The 15,297-nt window shown below is 45.4% G+C and overlaps 8 protein-coding genes across 8 annotated transcripts; 4 read left to right on the top strand and 4 right to left on the bottom strand.

The window, feature by feature from the left end:
- Positions 1–9: 9 nt before the first annotated feature.
- SPC3 (signal peptidase complex subunit SPC3) lies at positions 10–600 on the bottom strand (the record flags this gene model as incomplete). Its single annotated transcript, XM_037282593.1, has 1 exon — positions 10–600. One exon carries the CDS (start codon positions 598–600, stop codon positions 10–12), a length of 591 nt encoding a protein of 196 aa, XP_037138488.1.
- Positions 601–850: 250 nt separating this feature from the next.
- On the top strand, positions 851–2,416 carry HG536_0B06800 (uncharacterized protein; the record flags this gene model as incomplete). The annotated part of the gene is made up of 1 exon (XM_037282592.1): positions 851–2,416. The coding sequence occupies one exon, from the start codon at positions 851–853 to the stop codon at positions 2,414–2,416; it is 1,566 nt and encodes a 521-aa protein (XP_037138487.1).
- Positions 2,417–4,327: 1,911 nt separating this feature from the next.
- Positions 4,328–5,738, bottom strand: ACT1 (actin; the record flags this gene model as incomplete). Its single annotated transcript, XM_037282591.1, has 2 exons — positions 4,328–5,445; positions 5,729–5,738. The coding sequence occupies 2 exons, from the start codon at positions 5,736–5,738 to the stop codon at positions 4,328–4,330; spliced, it is 1,128 nt and encodes a 375-aa protein (XP_037138486.1).
- Positions 5,739–6,361: 623 nt separating this feature from the next.
- Positions 6,362–6,895, top strand: SND2 (Snd2p; the record flags this gene model as incomplete). The annotated part of the gene is made up of 1 exon (XM_037282590.1): positions 6,362–6,895. The coding sequence occupies one exon, from the start codon at positions 6,362–6,364 to the stop codon at positions 6,893–6,895; it is 534 nt and encodes a 177-aa protein (XP_037138485.1).
- A 166-nt stretch (positions 6,896–7,061) lies between these two features.
- On the bottom strand, positions 7,062–7,691 carry YPT1 (Rab family GTPase YPT1; the record flags this gene model as incomplete). Its single annotated transcript, XM_037282589.1, has 1 exon — positions 7,062–7,691. One exon carries the CDS (start codon positions 7,689–7,691, stop codon positions 7,062–7,064), a length of 630 nt encoding a protein of 209 aa, XP_037138484.1.
- Positions 7,692–7,952: 261 nt separating this feature from the next.
- Positions 7,953–8,798, bottom strand: PER33 (Per33p; the record flags this gene model as incomplete). The annotated part of the gene is made up of 1 exon (XM_037282588.1): positions 7,953–8,798. One exon carries the CDS (start codon positions 8,796–8,798, stop codon positions 7,953–7,955), a length of 846 nt encoding a protein of 281 aa, XP_037138483.1.
- A 1,034-nt stretch (positions 8,799–9,832) lies between these two features.
- On the top strand, positions 9,833–10,837 carry TUB2 (beta-tubulin; the record flags this gene model as incomplete). The annotated part of the gene is made up of 1 exon (XM_037282587.1): positions 9,833–10,837. One exon carries the CDS (start codon positions 9,833–9,835, stop codon positions 10,835–10,837), a length of 1,005 nt encoding a protein of 334 aa, XP_037138482.1.
- A 317-nt stretch (positions 10,838–11,154) lies between these two features.
- RPO41 (DNA-directed RNA polymerase) lies at positions 11,155–15,138 on the top strand (the record flags this gene model as incomplete). The annotated part of the gene is made up of 1 exon (XM_037282586.1): positions 11,155–15,138. One exon carries the CDS (start codon positions 11,155–11,157, stop codon positions 15,136–15,138), a length of 3,984 nt encoding a protein of 1,327 aa, XP_037138481.1.
- Between the last annotated feature and the right edge of the window lie 159 nt (positions 15,139–15,297).

Below are 15,297 nucleotides of genomic sequence, written 5' to 3'. Positions count from 1 at the left end.
ACGGCCGGCTCAAGTGGAGCTTTGTTTTGGCTTCTTCTTTTTCTGTGATTGCTTCATGTTTGGCAAAATGATTGTTTCGTTTCCAGCTGTTTCGCCATAGATCAAGGGCCCAACCCAAGGCTGAATGTTCCACTTCAATTTGAAGGTTAACTCTCTGCCTTCAAGTTTGTCTTCAAGATCCCACACACTGTATTTCGACTTGGTATCATGCAAGCTCAAATGAGCATCAGCTTTGCTAGTGATTATCTTATCCCAATATGTAACCTCACTCTTCGTCTCTGGTCTTTCTGATCCATTGTATTCGGCTGTCAGATACAGAAATACCTGCTTCGTATTCCAATTGAAAAGGCGACCGAGGTCTGCATCGAGATCGAAAGCTAGCTTGGAGTTCTGTTTGGGCTTGCCATTCTGTGATCCATAGTATCTGCTGGTTCTAACATTGAGTGTTGGTCTAATATTGCTGACGCTTACTGGTATTGAGAATGCATCGTTTTGTACCAGTTGCAGCCACGAACTCAAAGCAATAAATGCTGCTATCAAACAAAGGTACGTAACTGCTTGATTGGAAACTGTTTGGAAACGCTGGAGCAGGGAGAACATTGAGAAGCTTCTCTTGCCAATTGCCAAAAGAATCTCTTCAACAATCGAGTCGCCTTCCTACTTCTATTACCTGAGCTTATTCAGTTGTAATAATTGTCACTTGTGACGAGCTCTCAAAGTCGGCGTCTCAATTTAATTTTGTGACGCCAATAAAATACAGAATATAAGTGCTTTGAACTATAGTCGTTTCCGGATAAGCCCGGTTATGGGAGGACCACATTATGCTCAAGTGCTATAAATAAAAGAGGATATGTTTGGGCCGACTTACAGCGTAACCAAAATTACGTGTATCGTGGCAATATGTGGCTTTATTATGGGGATGGACGTCACTTCATCGTCGGTATTCCTGGGTAAGGATCACTTTATCGAGTATTTCAACCACCCCAGTCCAATATACCAGGGGCTTCTTACGGCAGCAAGTCCGCTTGGTGGCCTTTGTGGATGTATCTTATTCAATTGTCTTGCAGGGAAATTAGGCAGGGTTGACTTATTCCGAGCTGGTTTGGCTCTTTGGGTCAAAGGAAGCTTTATAGGACTATTCTCATTGAATTTATGGTTGGTAATTCTGTCAAGATGGGTCAAAGGTCTTACGGTGGGAATGTTTTCAATCTTGATTGCTGCGTATGTTGCGGAAGTAATTCCAAAACATAAAAAAGGCCGGACAATGGCATTGGTCCAGTTAGCATTTTCCTTGGCTATGTTGACAATTTACTACCTGTGCGTCTTACTGGACTCTCTTGGATCACCCTTGTCCTTCAGAGTTGTCTGGGGATTGGAGATGACACCTGCTGTGACGGTCCTTGCTTTGACGATGTGGCTTCCAGAATCACCAGAATGGTTGACGCTTCACGGCGACTACATGAGAGCAGAGGAGATACAAAACCGCTTGGCTGCACACCACAACAAATCCAGTGACGGAACAAAAGTATCCTTGTACAGCAAACTGGAACTGGCTTGTATTTATGGGAGTAAGGCTGACGGATTCGGCTACTTGGACCTGTTCAGAAAGAACTGCTGGAGACAAACACTTATGGGTTCTACTCTGCAATTGCTGATACAATTCAGCGGAATTAATATTGTAATGTATTACATCATTTTCCTCTGTGATATGATCGGCCTCCAAGGAACAGTTCGACTTGTTTCAGCTTCTATGCCTTATCTCATAAACGTACCACTGAATATATTACCAATTATCATTTCGGATCATGTCAAGAGGAAGGATCTGACACTAGCGGGTGCTTTTCCGTTAAGCATCATTATGCTAATTCTTGGGACTACGATGGCATGCAACGGGAAACGGGTCCCGCCCATAAATGGCAACAAGTCATTGATCTGGGCAATTGACGAGAGCGTAGGTTCGCTAGTCCTGGGTCTTTCGTTCTTATTTGTTGCAGTGTTTACAATTACTCTATCCAGCGGACCATGGATATACACCAACGAGCTGTTACCGACAAAGGCCAAACACAGAGGCCTCGCCGTTTGCATGCTTGTGGGATGGACTGCAAATTTTTCGCTTACTTTGCTGGGACCTGTCATGCTGGCAACTATTAGCTGGGGGACTTTCATACTTTTAGGCACTGCTACATTTACCATTTCGATGGCTATTCTGCTCTTTTTTCCCGATACGAAGGACTTGACGCCGGAGGAGATCGACCATCTCTACGATAAGAGCTCTCAAGATGTGGCAGCGTCATCCAGCTGCAAAGAAGACCTTGAAAATAATTCGCCCGATTCTTCATGTGTCGCCCAAGCAGAAGCTGGTTCCGAAGCGATTAAAATGCTGAACGAGGACAAAGCAGTCGTTCAGCCCGAATGACTAAACAAACTTCCCATCTGGTGAAAATATGTAGAAAATATCAAAAATGCTATAAACAACAACATAGAAGGTCTTCCTTTGAAGAGGCCCAACTAATCAATTGTTCGGCAACAGAAAGCTCTCGAGGCGCTGACGTAAATAATCCTGATGTAGCATTGCCAAGCACAGAAACATCGCAGCTTTCTGCGGGGCCTTCTAAGAAGGAAAATCTATAAGCGATGGAAGCCAGTCTCTCGCGAAGGAACTTTCCTATTTTGGTATTTTAGTTCGAAAATGATATGCACGACCCCAAAGAGGGAAATTTTCAGCTTCGAAGGAACCTTCTCTACATGTGCCTACGTGCCTGCAAATACGACAAAAAGGCTGGCGCCAGTGAAAGTACATGATTATGGCATCACAGAAGGCCATTGACTGACCGGAATATGCCGCCAGCCGGCTCAAAAATGTTGGATACGCATGAAGCCAATATTGATTCAGTTATCTTTGATCGCGGGGTGTGCAAATCAGCGAATCCTCAATTGAAAGCAGGAGACCAGTGTCGGAGGTGCATATGAAGCCTGCCCCGTTCTGGACATCGATTGAAACTGAATCTGTATGGCATCAGGGAATATGGTCTTGGAATGACATTCGTTACTTGACTGGGAAAAGACGTATTACATTCTTTCGCACCATCGCTGAGGAAGGAATCCACCCGAAGTACTTCAACACGCCACAAATATCAGAAGTAGATGGCAAACGCCGTAATTATGCACCACTATAATCAGGGTGCTGCCAAAATTCTGGCCCAACAGACTTAAAGGAGCGACAGGAGTTTAAATCCATCCTCAAGCCCAAATCCCAAACCACAGCATCAAGACGCGTTCGGTGTTGCCACAATCCTACTAATCGGTTGATCAAAGCCTATTTTGGGCAGCTCCCAAAAAAAATTATTCAGCCAAATGGCAAGTTGTTCTGCTGGCTCGGCAGCGCTTGTCAAGCATCAGATTCTAATGAACTCAACGTCATCAAATTCTGTCGAAAGGTCGAACAAGACATTGTCAAATCCTTTTCCGTTCCCCATTCAGTAGCCCAACGCTGCTGACGCTTTCCCCGATCATCAGGCCAGTCAATTGGCACTGAGGGGCACTCCATGACTTAATTACACAGTGCATCAAGCGCACTTGAATCATCAATTTTCCTAAAGTCGTCGAGCTCCTCTGCTAATAAATTTTTGAGCAATGTTTGACTAGCAGTATTATTACCTCGAGCACCAGCGTACAAATGCTTACAACCGCCTCTTCAACAACATCTTCCTAAAAAAGCAGTGCCACATACTCTGAGCTTACAGATTTGTCGGATTACGGACCCTATGCATCCGGAGATCTTCATGTTCTGATTCCGTCGTCGTGAGCAAACGGAAACTGGGTAAGCTGAATCTTCCGCAACCGTGACTTCTAGCAATGCACTAAGTCAGTTACTACTTCTGTGCGAGGTGCCGATCCGACTTTGTGAAGGACATCGGACTTAAATTATTGAATCTAGACCCCATCAACTGGTTGCTTGGCAGTACGGCAGATCGGCAAACTTACGATGACAGCACTAACTCTACATGTGAACCTGTTACATATAGGTATAATCGCAACGACGACTTTTAGTCGCAACTACGAGGTTCGGTTTGTATATGAACGCAAGGTGCAGGACTTTCCATAATGCCGCTTGCATTTATTTAAAATTACATTTCCTTATTTGAGTTCTTACGAACATTGCAGAACTTGTACTATTACATTTCGTAGAAATCAGTGAATTGTTATGAATTACTATTATACTTTCAATTGATTTTCAATTTGATTCGGAAATTTTATAAAGTATTTAGTTGAATTTTAATTTATAAAACTCACATACAACCACTTCTGGAATCTTCTACCCGCCATCTTAGAAACACTTGTGGTGAACGATGGATGGGCCACTTTCATCGTACTCTTGCTTTGAGATCCACATTTGTTGGAAAGTGGTCAACGAAGCCAAGATAGAACCACCGATCCAGACAGAGTACTTTCTCTCTGGTGGAGCAATGATCTTGACCTTCATTGAAGAAGGAGCCAAGGCAGTAATTTCCTTTTGCATTCTTTCAGCAATACCTGGGAACATGGTAGTACCACCGGACATGACGATGTTACCGTACAATTCTTTACGGACATCGACGTCACACTTCATGATGGAGTTGTAGGTAGTTTGGTCGATACCGGCAGACTCTAGACCCAAGACGGATGGGTGGAACAAAGCTTCAGGAGCTCTGAATCTTTCGTTACCAATGGTGATCACCTGACCGTCTGGCAATTCGTAAGACTTTTCGATAGAGGAAGATTGAGCAGCGGTTTGCATCTCTTGCTCGAAGTCCAAAGCAACGTAACACAGTTTCTCCTTGATATCACGAACAATTTCTCTTTCAGCGGTGGTGGAGAAAGAGTAACCACGCTCACTCAATATCTTCATCAAATAGTCGGTCAAATCTCTACCGGCCAAATCGATTCTCAAGATAGCGTGTGGTAGAGAGAAACCAGCGTAGATTGGCACAACGTGCGTAACACCGTCACCGGAATCCAACACAATACCGGTGGTTCTACCCGAAGAGTATAGAGATAGCACGGCTTGGATGGACACGTAGAAGGCAGGAACGTTGAAAGTCTCAAACATGATCTGCGTCATCTTTTCTCTATTAGATTTTGGGTTCATTGGCGCCTCAGTAAGAAGAACTGGGTGTTCCTCTGGTGCAACTCTCAACTCGTTGTAAAAAGTGTGGTGCCAAATCTTTTCCATGTCATCCCAGTTTGTGACGATACCGTGTTCAATTGGGTAACGTAGGGTCAAGATACCTCTCTTGGACTGAGCTTCGTCACCGACGTAAGAGTCCTTTTGGCCCATACCGACCATGATACCTTGATGTCTTGGTCTACCAACAATCGAAGGGAAAACGGCACGTGGCGCATCGTCACCGGCGAAACCGGCCTTGCACATACCAGAACCATTGTCAATGACCAAAGCAGCAACTTCTAATCACAATAATTCGATAGCTTGTTAGTATTACTGAATAACCTGCCAACTAGCCAGAACCCCTCGTGACCGCCGTCCCTAGTGACCGCTCCAACCAATAGGGGCTGCGAGATCGGATCAAGGAACCAACTCGGGACCATTTGACAGCCAACCGGCGGCCAATCGCCCGATGGTCCAGCTCAATCCCCTCTCTGCCCTCCCAATGCCTTCATACTCAAAGAAAACCGCTGTCCTCGAAGTTCTTGGCCTTTTCCATAACGCAGAACACTGCAAAGCACATACCAGAATCCATCTTTACAGTTATCCAATCCTAAGTGTGTGGCAAGTAGTATAGTAGTATTGTAGCCTTGATAGTACAATAACTGATCTTTCTTCCAAAGGGATCGACACTTTAATACCAATTGCTAAAGAGGCGTGTCAATCTAGAAATAAACAAGATTCTTTCTCTGTCCTGGAAAAGGAGGATCCAAATCGATTTTTCAGCCACGGACGGGTAACCTGTGCTCTAAAGTAGGGTAACTAAACAATTGAAATATTCAGCTCAGGGATCTACTAGAGATAATAGGCTTTGGTATAAGCCGGATGTCATTTCTGTCGCTTGTGGCTGTTCTAAAGGGTGTCATGCTTTGAGCTACATGTTACGCTCAACGGATTTTGTGTTTCTGCGCCGGAAGCTGAGAGTTTCGCCGGGTTTCGCACCTTGAGTTGGTACGGAGCCCTGTTAGGAGCAACGCCGTGATTTGCAAGTCCCGTAGCTGGCTCAAGCCTTGCATTTCTTCTGTTCAGACTACTAAGGTTGCCATGTGTAAGTTTCTTGTAGGCGTTGCTGGTAGGTGAAAAATGCACACGAGACAGTGATAAGTCTTGGACATAGAGCGGTAGAAGGGGCTATTCAAGGTGCTGGTGGTTGCTGGAATGGCGGGAAAAGCTACGAAGAAGCAGGCGCAGGCGAATTTGGCCGTGCTGAGCAGGCTGTACAAAGTTTCTGTTCCGATTGTAGTGTTGGCGATGATGCGACAATGGTTAGGAGGAGCAAGCTTGTCGCAATGGTTACGATTTGCATTTCTACATGTGCCATTGGCAGGATGCGTCTACGTGCTGGAGAAGTCTGGGAGACCTGTGTTTGATGCTAAGGGCAAAATTGTGAAAGAAGGTACGGATCTTGCCCAGACAGGCGGCCTCGTGGAGTACATGTTTGACCTCGTATACCTGTCACTGTTTGCGGATGTGGGACGTATTGTGTTTAACACTGGCAAGTTCTGGTACGTCTTGCTGCTGGTCCCGCTCTATGCCGGATGGAAGCTTTACGGCTTGAAGAAGCAGTTCATGGGTCCCGCGAGGTCTGCTGAGGGAAACGACAGTGCTGCTGCTGCCGGCGGCGACTCTAAGTCGAAGAGACAGCTCAAGAGAGAGAAGAAGGGCAGCAAGGCCCAGGTCAAGTACCGCTAGCACAGAAAACAGTTTTGTAGACGAGTTATGTACCCTTACAGAGAAACAAGGAAGAAAATAAAGAGGTATCCTGTGCTAAGTTCAGCATGGGAGAGCGACCAAATAGTATGAGTGTGTGAGTGTATGAATGTCGAGGATCGTAGATGGGTGAGCGAAGGCGGGCGATCTAGCAACATCCACCAGCCGAGTTTTCGGTCAAGCTCTGGCCCTTCAAGTTGACGTTACCACTGTCATCCTTTTGGTTGCCGCCGGCGCCGTCATGTCTCTGTCGGTTTGCCATGCTGTCCTTTATCTGCTTGGCCATCGTTAAGAACGCCTCCTCAACGTTTGTAGAGTCCAACGCACTGGTCTCCAAGAAAGGCATGTTGTTGGCCTCGGCAAACTCCTTGGCAACGTCGTACTCTACAACTCTCTTATCCCCCAGATCACATTTGTTTCCGACCAACAGCTTCAAAACGGTCGACGTGGCGTAACGGTCGATCTCCTGTAGCCACATCTTGACCCCATTGAACGACTCCTGGTCGGTCACATCATACACAATGATGATACCATGTGATCCACGATAGTACGAAGATGTTATCGTGCGGAACCTCTCCTGTCCAGCAGTGTCCCAAATTTGCAACTTCACAGTCTTGCCATCCAGCTCCACAGTCTTGATCTTAAAGTCCACACCAATAGTAGAAATGTAGTCATTTGTATAGGTGTCATCCGAGAATCTCAACAACAGACATGATTTACCCACACCTGAGTTACCAATCAGCAACAGTTTAAACAAATAATCGTACTCGCTGTTCATTTCTAACGTTTCCCAAGCTTGAGGTATAGACTAGAATGATCAACTAGGCTTCGTTAAAACCCAACCGTAGTAGTGTGTCTCATCGAACTGGTAGGTATATAACCACTTCACTGAACTGTATTTGTTCCAGTACTGCCGTGAAAAACGACTACCAACCTAGAGGCCGCGAACCTGCCGTACAAAGTGAACACTATACCGATCTGAAAGATGAGCAGGCGTTGTACTGCATGTGTCTATATAGGCATGTATCTAAGTTGCGAGCTATGCTGGGATCTTGGAAAATAACAGCTGGACCAACTGTTTGTAGGTGTGCCATCTGGTGGCGATCTGGGGCGGTAGCCTTGTGTTGATGTAGCTGTCGAGCTTGTAGACAAACTGAGCGAGGATCGACCGTATGGACTGTGTCTGTTGCAGCCTGAGCTTGAAAAACCACACGTAACCGAACATAGCGACGACGGACGCCATGTTGCGCGCCGAGAAGCGGATCAGCAGCCTGACAAGTGCCAAGGGCAGGCCAAACAGACCGGAGCGGAAGCCGCACATGATCTCAAACACCTGGGCCATCTGCAAGTACCTCTCGTTGTGGTTCTGTATAAAGAGCGCAATCTTGTTGTTGACCACGGCCTTCACCAGCGGTGTCAGTGGCAGGAAGGGCAGCAAATTCTCTTTGAAGTAGTTCAGACAGTGGAACAGCGAGAAGATCACTGGGGAGTAGAGGGCCCCGCTGACGGTGGCACCCGTCAGCGAGCACACAAACAGCAGCGCCAGCATGCAGAAATACTGCAGATTGTCCAATCTTCTCAATTGGGGCAGCAAGTTGCCCACCTTTAGCTGCCCGCTCTTGTAAAACTGGTAAAGCACTATAGCGTACGTCCCAGAGATGTAGAACAGGAGCCTGGTGTAGTGGTATCTCTGCGACCGGTACGAGTACATTGCCAGATGGAACCTTATGAAGTGGTACAGCGTGAGAAAATGGCCCAGGAACCAGTAGAACTGCGGTTGTCTCACCCGCGACCGCAGGACCGTGAGCAATGGAGCGGTGGGCCTGCGGGCTCCCGCTCCATCGGCATCAGCTGCAGCAGACGACCTAGAGCGTGTAGGTGGCATAACTGGAGTGTTGGAAATCCCTGGTACCTGTCTGGCTGCAGTGCAACCTCATCACCAGCCTTGTATACCACTGAAATTTGAAGAAAGCGCCTGAAAGCGTAGCCCTAACCCCGAACCCTAACCACCATTCTCAAGGGCAAGGCGATCAACGAGATTGAAATAGCTGCTAGGAGGGCGTCAATAAGGCTAGTTTGCAAGAGGATGGCTTCTGGAGCGCTCAAACAGGCAAGAACTGCCTCTTTAGAGATTTGTTGGCTAGTTCCGCGAGTTTGAGGGTTAGAAAAGCCGTTGGAAAGCGAGAAACGCAGTCTAAACCAGATACGTGCTCTGGCAGTCTCAAAAGACCGTCTGACAGCTGCGAGACTGGTCTCGTCGCCTGAATCCTGCTCTTCCAGCTGGTTTTAAAGCTTGAAATTTTGATACTAGAGTTACCTCGTCCAGAGTGACTAGAATCTCGAAGCGGTAACACAAAAACAAGGCCAAGTACCACCGAGATGGTTTGTTTACTTGTCGATGGAGGGATCGATATAGACAGTTAAAGCAGTGATCTGTTACTTGCTTGGTAGCTGCTGGATCTAGTTGTGATCTTGGGAAAGAGGATAGAAAAAGGATGAGAGAAATCGTATGTTTTTGTGGGAAGTGTAGTGGAGGAGTTGTGGTTTGTTTCAAGGCGTTTTTTACTAACACGGCTGCTTTAGATTCACATATCTACCGGTCAATGTGGTAATCAGATAGGCGCTGCGTTTTGGGAGACGATCTGCGGTGAACATGGTTTGGATTTCAACGGGAACTACCACGGCACAGATGATGTGCAGAAGGCGCGTCTGGGGGTGTACTTCAACGAAGCTTCGTCGGGCAAATGGGTCCCAAGATCAGTGAACGTTGATCTAGAACCTGGTACGATCGACGCGGTGCGTAACTCGAACATTGGGAACCTGTTCAGGCCCGATAATTATATCTTTGGTCAGTCTTCCGCGGGCAATGTGTGGGCAAAGGGACACTATACAGAGGGAGCAGAGTTGGTAGACTCGGTGATGGATGTGATCAGACGCGAGGCGGAAGGTTGTGACTCATTGCAAGGTTTCCAAATCACTCACTCGCTCGGCGGTGGTACGGGGTCCGGTATGGGTACCTTGCTGATTTCTAAGATTAGAGAAGAGTTCCCCGACAGAATGATGGCCACCTTCTCTGTGGTTCCATCGCCAAAGACTTCCGATACTGTGGTGGAACCATACAACGCGACTTTATCCGTGCATCAGCTGGTCGAACATTCTGACGAGACTTTCTGTATTGATAACGAGGCGCTATACGACATCTGTCAAAGAACATTGAAATTGAGCCAGCCTTCTTACAGCGATCTGAACAATCTGGTATCGAGTGTCATGTCCGGTGTGACCACGTCGCTGCGTTACCCCGGTCAGTTGAACTCTGACTTAAGGAAATTAGCTGTCAATTTGGTCCCATTCCCTAGATTGCACTTCTTCATGGTTGGTTACGCTCCTCTAACTGCGATTGGATCTCAGTCGTTTAGATCTTTGACCGTACCGGAGTTGACGCAACAGATGTTTGACGCCAAGAACATGATGGCTGCCTCAGATCCCAGAAACGGAAGATATCTAACTGTGGCAGCTTTCTTTAGAGGTAAAGTATCTGTCAAGGAAGTCGAAGATGAAATGCACAAAGTGCAAACGAGGAACTCTTCCTATTTTGTTGAATGGATCCCCAACAATGTACAAACAGCGCTATGTTCTGTCCCACCAAAGGGTTTAGATATGTCTGCCACTTTCATTGGTAACTCTACATCAATTCAAGAACTATTCAAGAGAGTCGGTGATCAGTTCAGCGCCATGTTCAAGAAGAAGGCCTTTTTGCATTGGTATACAAGCGAAGGGATGGACGAACTGGAGTTTTCCGAAGCAGAATCCAACATGAATGATTTGGTCAGTGAATACCAACAGTACCAAGAAGCTACGGTCGAGGATGACGAAAATGTAGAGTACGCCACCGATGATCAACCAATTGCTGAAACTTTCGAATAATCTCAATGCTCTTTCTTGGGCTACCGCTTGGCTAAAACCGCAAACATGATACCTCTCCCCTTTGTTAACTATACAAGCTAAGTATGTTTGTATAAACTGTTCTTTCTATCAGACTCATCGCCGTCTAGCGCTTCTTGAAGATCATCGTCATAGAATACGGTGTGGAAAATTTTCGATATTAAAGCGTCTAGTGAACAAATGAGCTCATCGCAAGATCTATGTGTATGCTATATAGGAGAGAGCGCTCTTCTGGGGTATTTATATTTCATTTGCTGCGATTTATTTGAGCCGGAAGAATCCAATACCATAGTATACGGATGTTGCGATCTTTTTCTCGATCAGCATGCAGAGTAACAGCGATTCAAAGGCGATTTATCACGTCCAAAGGATCTAAACTTCTCAAGCCTGCTTCAGACACTCATATGTCTATGGAGTCTAGTCAGAACTCCCTAGGAGCCCATGGCGGTCTCGATTTCATGAAATCGTCGCAAATAAGCATGTCACCAGGTTTCGATCCGTACGATATGTCTCACGCATCGGCAGTCAAGAGTATGACACAATCAAGAGATGTTATGCAATTATGGTCCTTACTGGAGGCTTGTCTCTATTCCAAATATATGAAAAGAGCCTTTTCTATTCTTCAGTCGCTTTATTTGGTGGGACCTCATAGACATTATTTCATCGATGATTACAACATGTATCTGGCTAGCTATGTGGAGAACGGGTTTGCCAAGTCCATCGCTGATCTAGATCGCAAACTTTCGGATGATTTACAGAATAGCTTTCCGGCATGTGAGTACAACGATAAGACGCTCTCGATAATGATACACAACGCCCTGCGATCGGAAGAGGTGAACGACTCGGTGCTTAGAAGTATCAACACATACCTGAAAATGAATATGAAGGGTATCAAGAGTATAATATCGCATGTCGACGTGTTGACTGTTCGAGACTATGAGATTCTTTTGGGAGAGCTGAAGGTAATCAAATCAAGCGACATTCCCGATGCCACAAGAGTGCTGGTTGAGAAGAATATTTCCGCGAGACAGCCAGCCTCAGCAGACGAAGAAGGCCAAGAAAGTCCAGTACTCAACCGCACTAATACCCTAAATGATAAAAGATCAGCTCCCTCGCGCGTTGAGGACTTAACGAAGGGTATAGAACCTGCCAAAATGGCAGAATTAGAAGTTGAGTCTTCGATAAGTTTGGATGAGGCGGTCCAGTCACTTGAGAAAGACGCAGCAAAACTGACTGCTGTGGACACCCTTGGGATGCGGGTGGTGAGGCATACGTTGCTGGGACTTGATTTGAATGAAAAGCAAAGAGAGAAAATTGCGCAGTTTCATTTTAAAGCAGAGGAGAATCTGTTAAATCTTGACCAAAAGAGTTCTATTGATTTTTTCGAAATTTACCGATCCTTGAAAAGTGATGCAGAGAGAGCTAAGTTCGATGAGATATTGGAGAGCTTTAACCAAGAGAGGCAGAAAGCGTTAGAGAATCGTGCTACAGATGCAGCAAAGGAACGCTGGAAGCACGATTTTGAAGAGGCTAGAGCAAGGGGCGATATATCAATTGAAAAGAGACTTAACGTAAAATTGTGGAAATGGTATAATGCTATGTTACCGCTGTTGAAAGAAGAAGTTAAAAATAGTGCTGAAGTTATGTCGGGAAAAGTCAAAAACTCGACGAAGCGCCTCAGTCAAGAAGAAATCAAGCAGAATAGAGCGAGGTTGGACTATGGTCCTTACTTACAACTAGTGGAACCTGAGAAGATGTGTGTTATTACTATATTAGAGCTTTTGAAATTGAACTCAACTGGGGGGGTTATCGAGGGAATGAGGACCGCAAGGGCGGTCATATCGGTTGGAAAAGCTATAGAGATGGAGTTCCGCTCTGAACAGTTATTGAAGAACGAATCCCAGCTATTCAAGGATGTCAACAAAAAATCTCACGAATTCAAGAAATATGTTCAAAGAGCTAAGTCGAAATTCAGATCCTACAAGATCGAAGAATCGAAAGTAGTGTGGCCACAAGCTGCTCGTGCTAAGATCGGATCCATCATGATTTCCATGTTGATTCATGTTGCTAAAGTTGATCTGGAGGGTATAGATCCCGTCACAAAGCAAAAGGTTTACGGGGAGGCACCGGCCTTCTCACACGGATATCAGTATCATAACGGCTCTAAGCTCGGCGTTCTCAAGATCCACAGATCATTAATCCAACAGCTGAACGGCGAAAGACTGATCGCATCTGTCCAGCCTCAACTTTTGCCAATGCTGGTCAAACCAAGAGATTGGAAGAATTGGAAGTCCGGCGGTTATTACTATAACCAATCGTCGTTGATCAGGTCGAAAGATTCTCCTGAACAAATGGCATATTTGAAAGCCGTTTCCGATGCAAATGCAATTGACACGGTGTATAAAGGTTTGAATGTTCTCGGGGAAACTGCTTGGACCGTTAATCGAAAAGTTTTCAACATTATGTCAGAAGTGTGGAATAGCGGGAAGGATTTTCTAGATATCCCAGGAATCCAAGAAAAGCTGGAACTTTTGCCGCCTCCACCGAGGGACGCTGATCCATCAGTTCACAGAGAGTGGAAGTTAAAGAACAAGGAGCTTGCAAATAAGTTCTCAAGTAATAGATCGATTAGATGTGACTCGAACTATAAACTTGAAATAGCTAGGGCTTTCTTAGGGGAAAAGTTTTATTTTCCCCATAATCTGGATTTTCGAGGCCGTGCTTATCCTCTTTCTCCACACTTCAATCATTTAGGCAATGATATGAGCAGAGGATTGCTAATATTCTGGAAGGGAAAAAGATTAGGGCCACAAGGCCTTACGTGGTTGAAAGTACATCTTTCGAACCTATTCGGCTTTGATAAGGCTCCGTTAGTTGAACGGATTTCATTTGCTGAGAGCCATTTAGAAGATATTAGAGACAGTGCTGAAAACCCGCTTAACGGCAAAGGCTGGTGGTTAAAGGCGGATAAACCTTGGCAAGCATTGGCTACTTGTATTGAGTTAAATGAAGCTTATAAGTTAGAAAATCCAGAAGACTTTATTTCCCACCAACCTGTCCATCAAGATGGTACATGTAACGGTTTACAGCATTATGCTGCTCTCGGTGGAGATATTGAAGGTGCGACACAGGTTAATTTGATACCAAATGATCGCCCTCAAGACGTCTATAGTCATGTTGCGAAATTAGTGCAAGCCAGGCTTGAGGCTGCCGCTGCGAAGGGAGATGAGCAAGCCAAAGTTTTAAGAGACAAAATCACAAGAAAGGTTGTTAAACAAACTGTCATGACAAACGTTTATGGAGTTACATACGTTGGTGCTACTCTGCAGATCGAAAAGCAGCTCTCGAATATATTCGATGATCGTAAATATTCTCTCGAGCTGTCAAAGTATCTAGCAAAGCACGTATTTGCTGCTGTACGCGAGTTATTCCATGGAGCACACTTGATCCAAGACTGGCTTGCTGAATGTGCGAATAGAATATCAAAATCCATCAGATTAGACGTTGATGAGAAATCGTTCAAAAATGGCAATAAGCCCGATTTCATGTCATCGGTTATATGGACGACACCTCTCGGTCTGCCAATTGTACAACCATACAGAGAAGCTACCAAGAAGCAAGTTACAACGAACTTGCAAACGGTGTTCATCAGCGACCCATTTTCCGTGAACCCTGTCAACGCCCGTAGACAAAAAGCCGGATTCCCACCGAATTTTATCCATTCTCTTGATGCGTCCCATATGTTGCTATCAGCTGCTGCGTGCGGCGATCAGGGGCTAACGTTTGCTTCTGTACATGACTCTTATTGGACACACGCTTGCGATGTGGATTTGATGAATTCCAGCCTCAGGGAGCAATTCATTAAGCTACATGAGGTTGATTTGATAGAGAGGTTGAAGAATGAATTTGACGAGCGCTATAAAAACTATGTTCAGATAGCCAGAATCGATAGACGATCCGTGCTCGCCAGACGGATTATCGACATAAGGTCGAAACTTTCCAAAGAACTGGGAAGGCCTGCCACTTTAGCTGACGAAATATACATGGAAAAGAAGAGGTCTCAGCTATTAGAATCACAGAGCTTGGAGGACCAAGAGAAAGGGAAACAGATGGTTACAACTGTTTCAGTTGTTGAAACGATCTCGAATTTGAAGGAGCTTGAAACGAAGAAGACAGACGGAAGTGCGCTAATGATTCTAGTGCCAATGAAGCTTCCAGAGATTCCTCCAAAAGGAAATTTTGATGTCCAGGATCTGCGGAACAGCAGGTACTTCTTCTCCTAATATCGGAGACAATGTAAATGACTTAATGATAAATCGTGTAAATACGGCTATACATAATGCATGCATAAAATTATAAGTTTTGGTGTAGTAAAGCGGCATTTGAAGTTGATTTTTATTAGACGATATCTAAATAAGATACTTATGCACAATACTATTCCC

Source organism: Torulaspora globosa, chromosome 2 (assembly GCF_014133895.1).
Source record: "Torulaspora globosa chromosome 2, complete sequence".
In the NCBI taxonomy this organism is placed as follows: domain Eukaryota; kingdom Fungi; phylum Ascomycota; class Saccharomycetes; order Saccharomycetales; family Saccharomycetaceae; genus Torulaspora; species Torulaspora globosa.
This window is presented reverse-complemented; position numbering and strand designations above follow the sequence as displayed.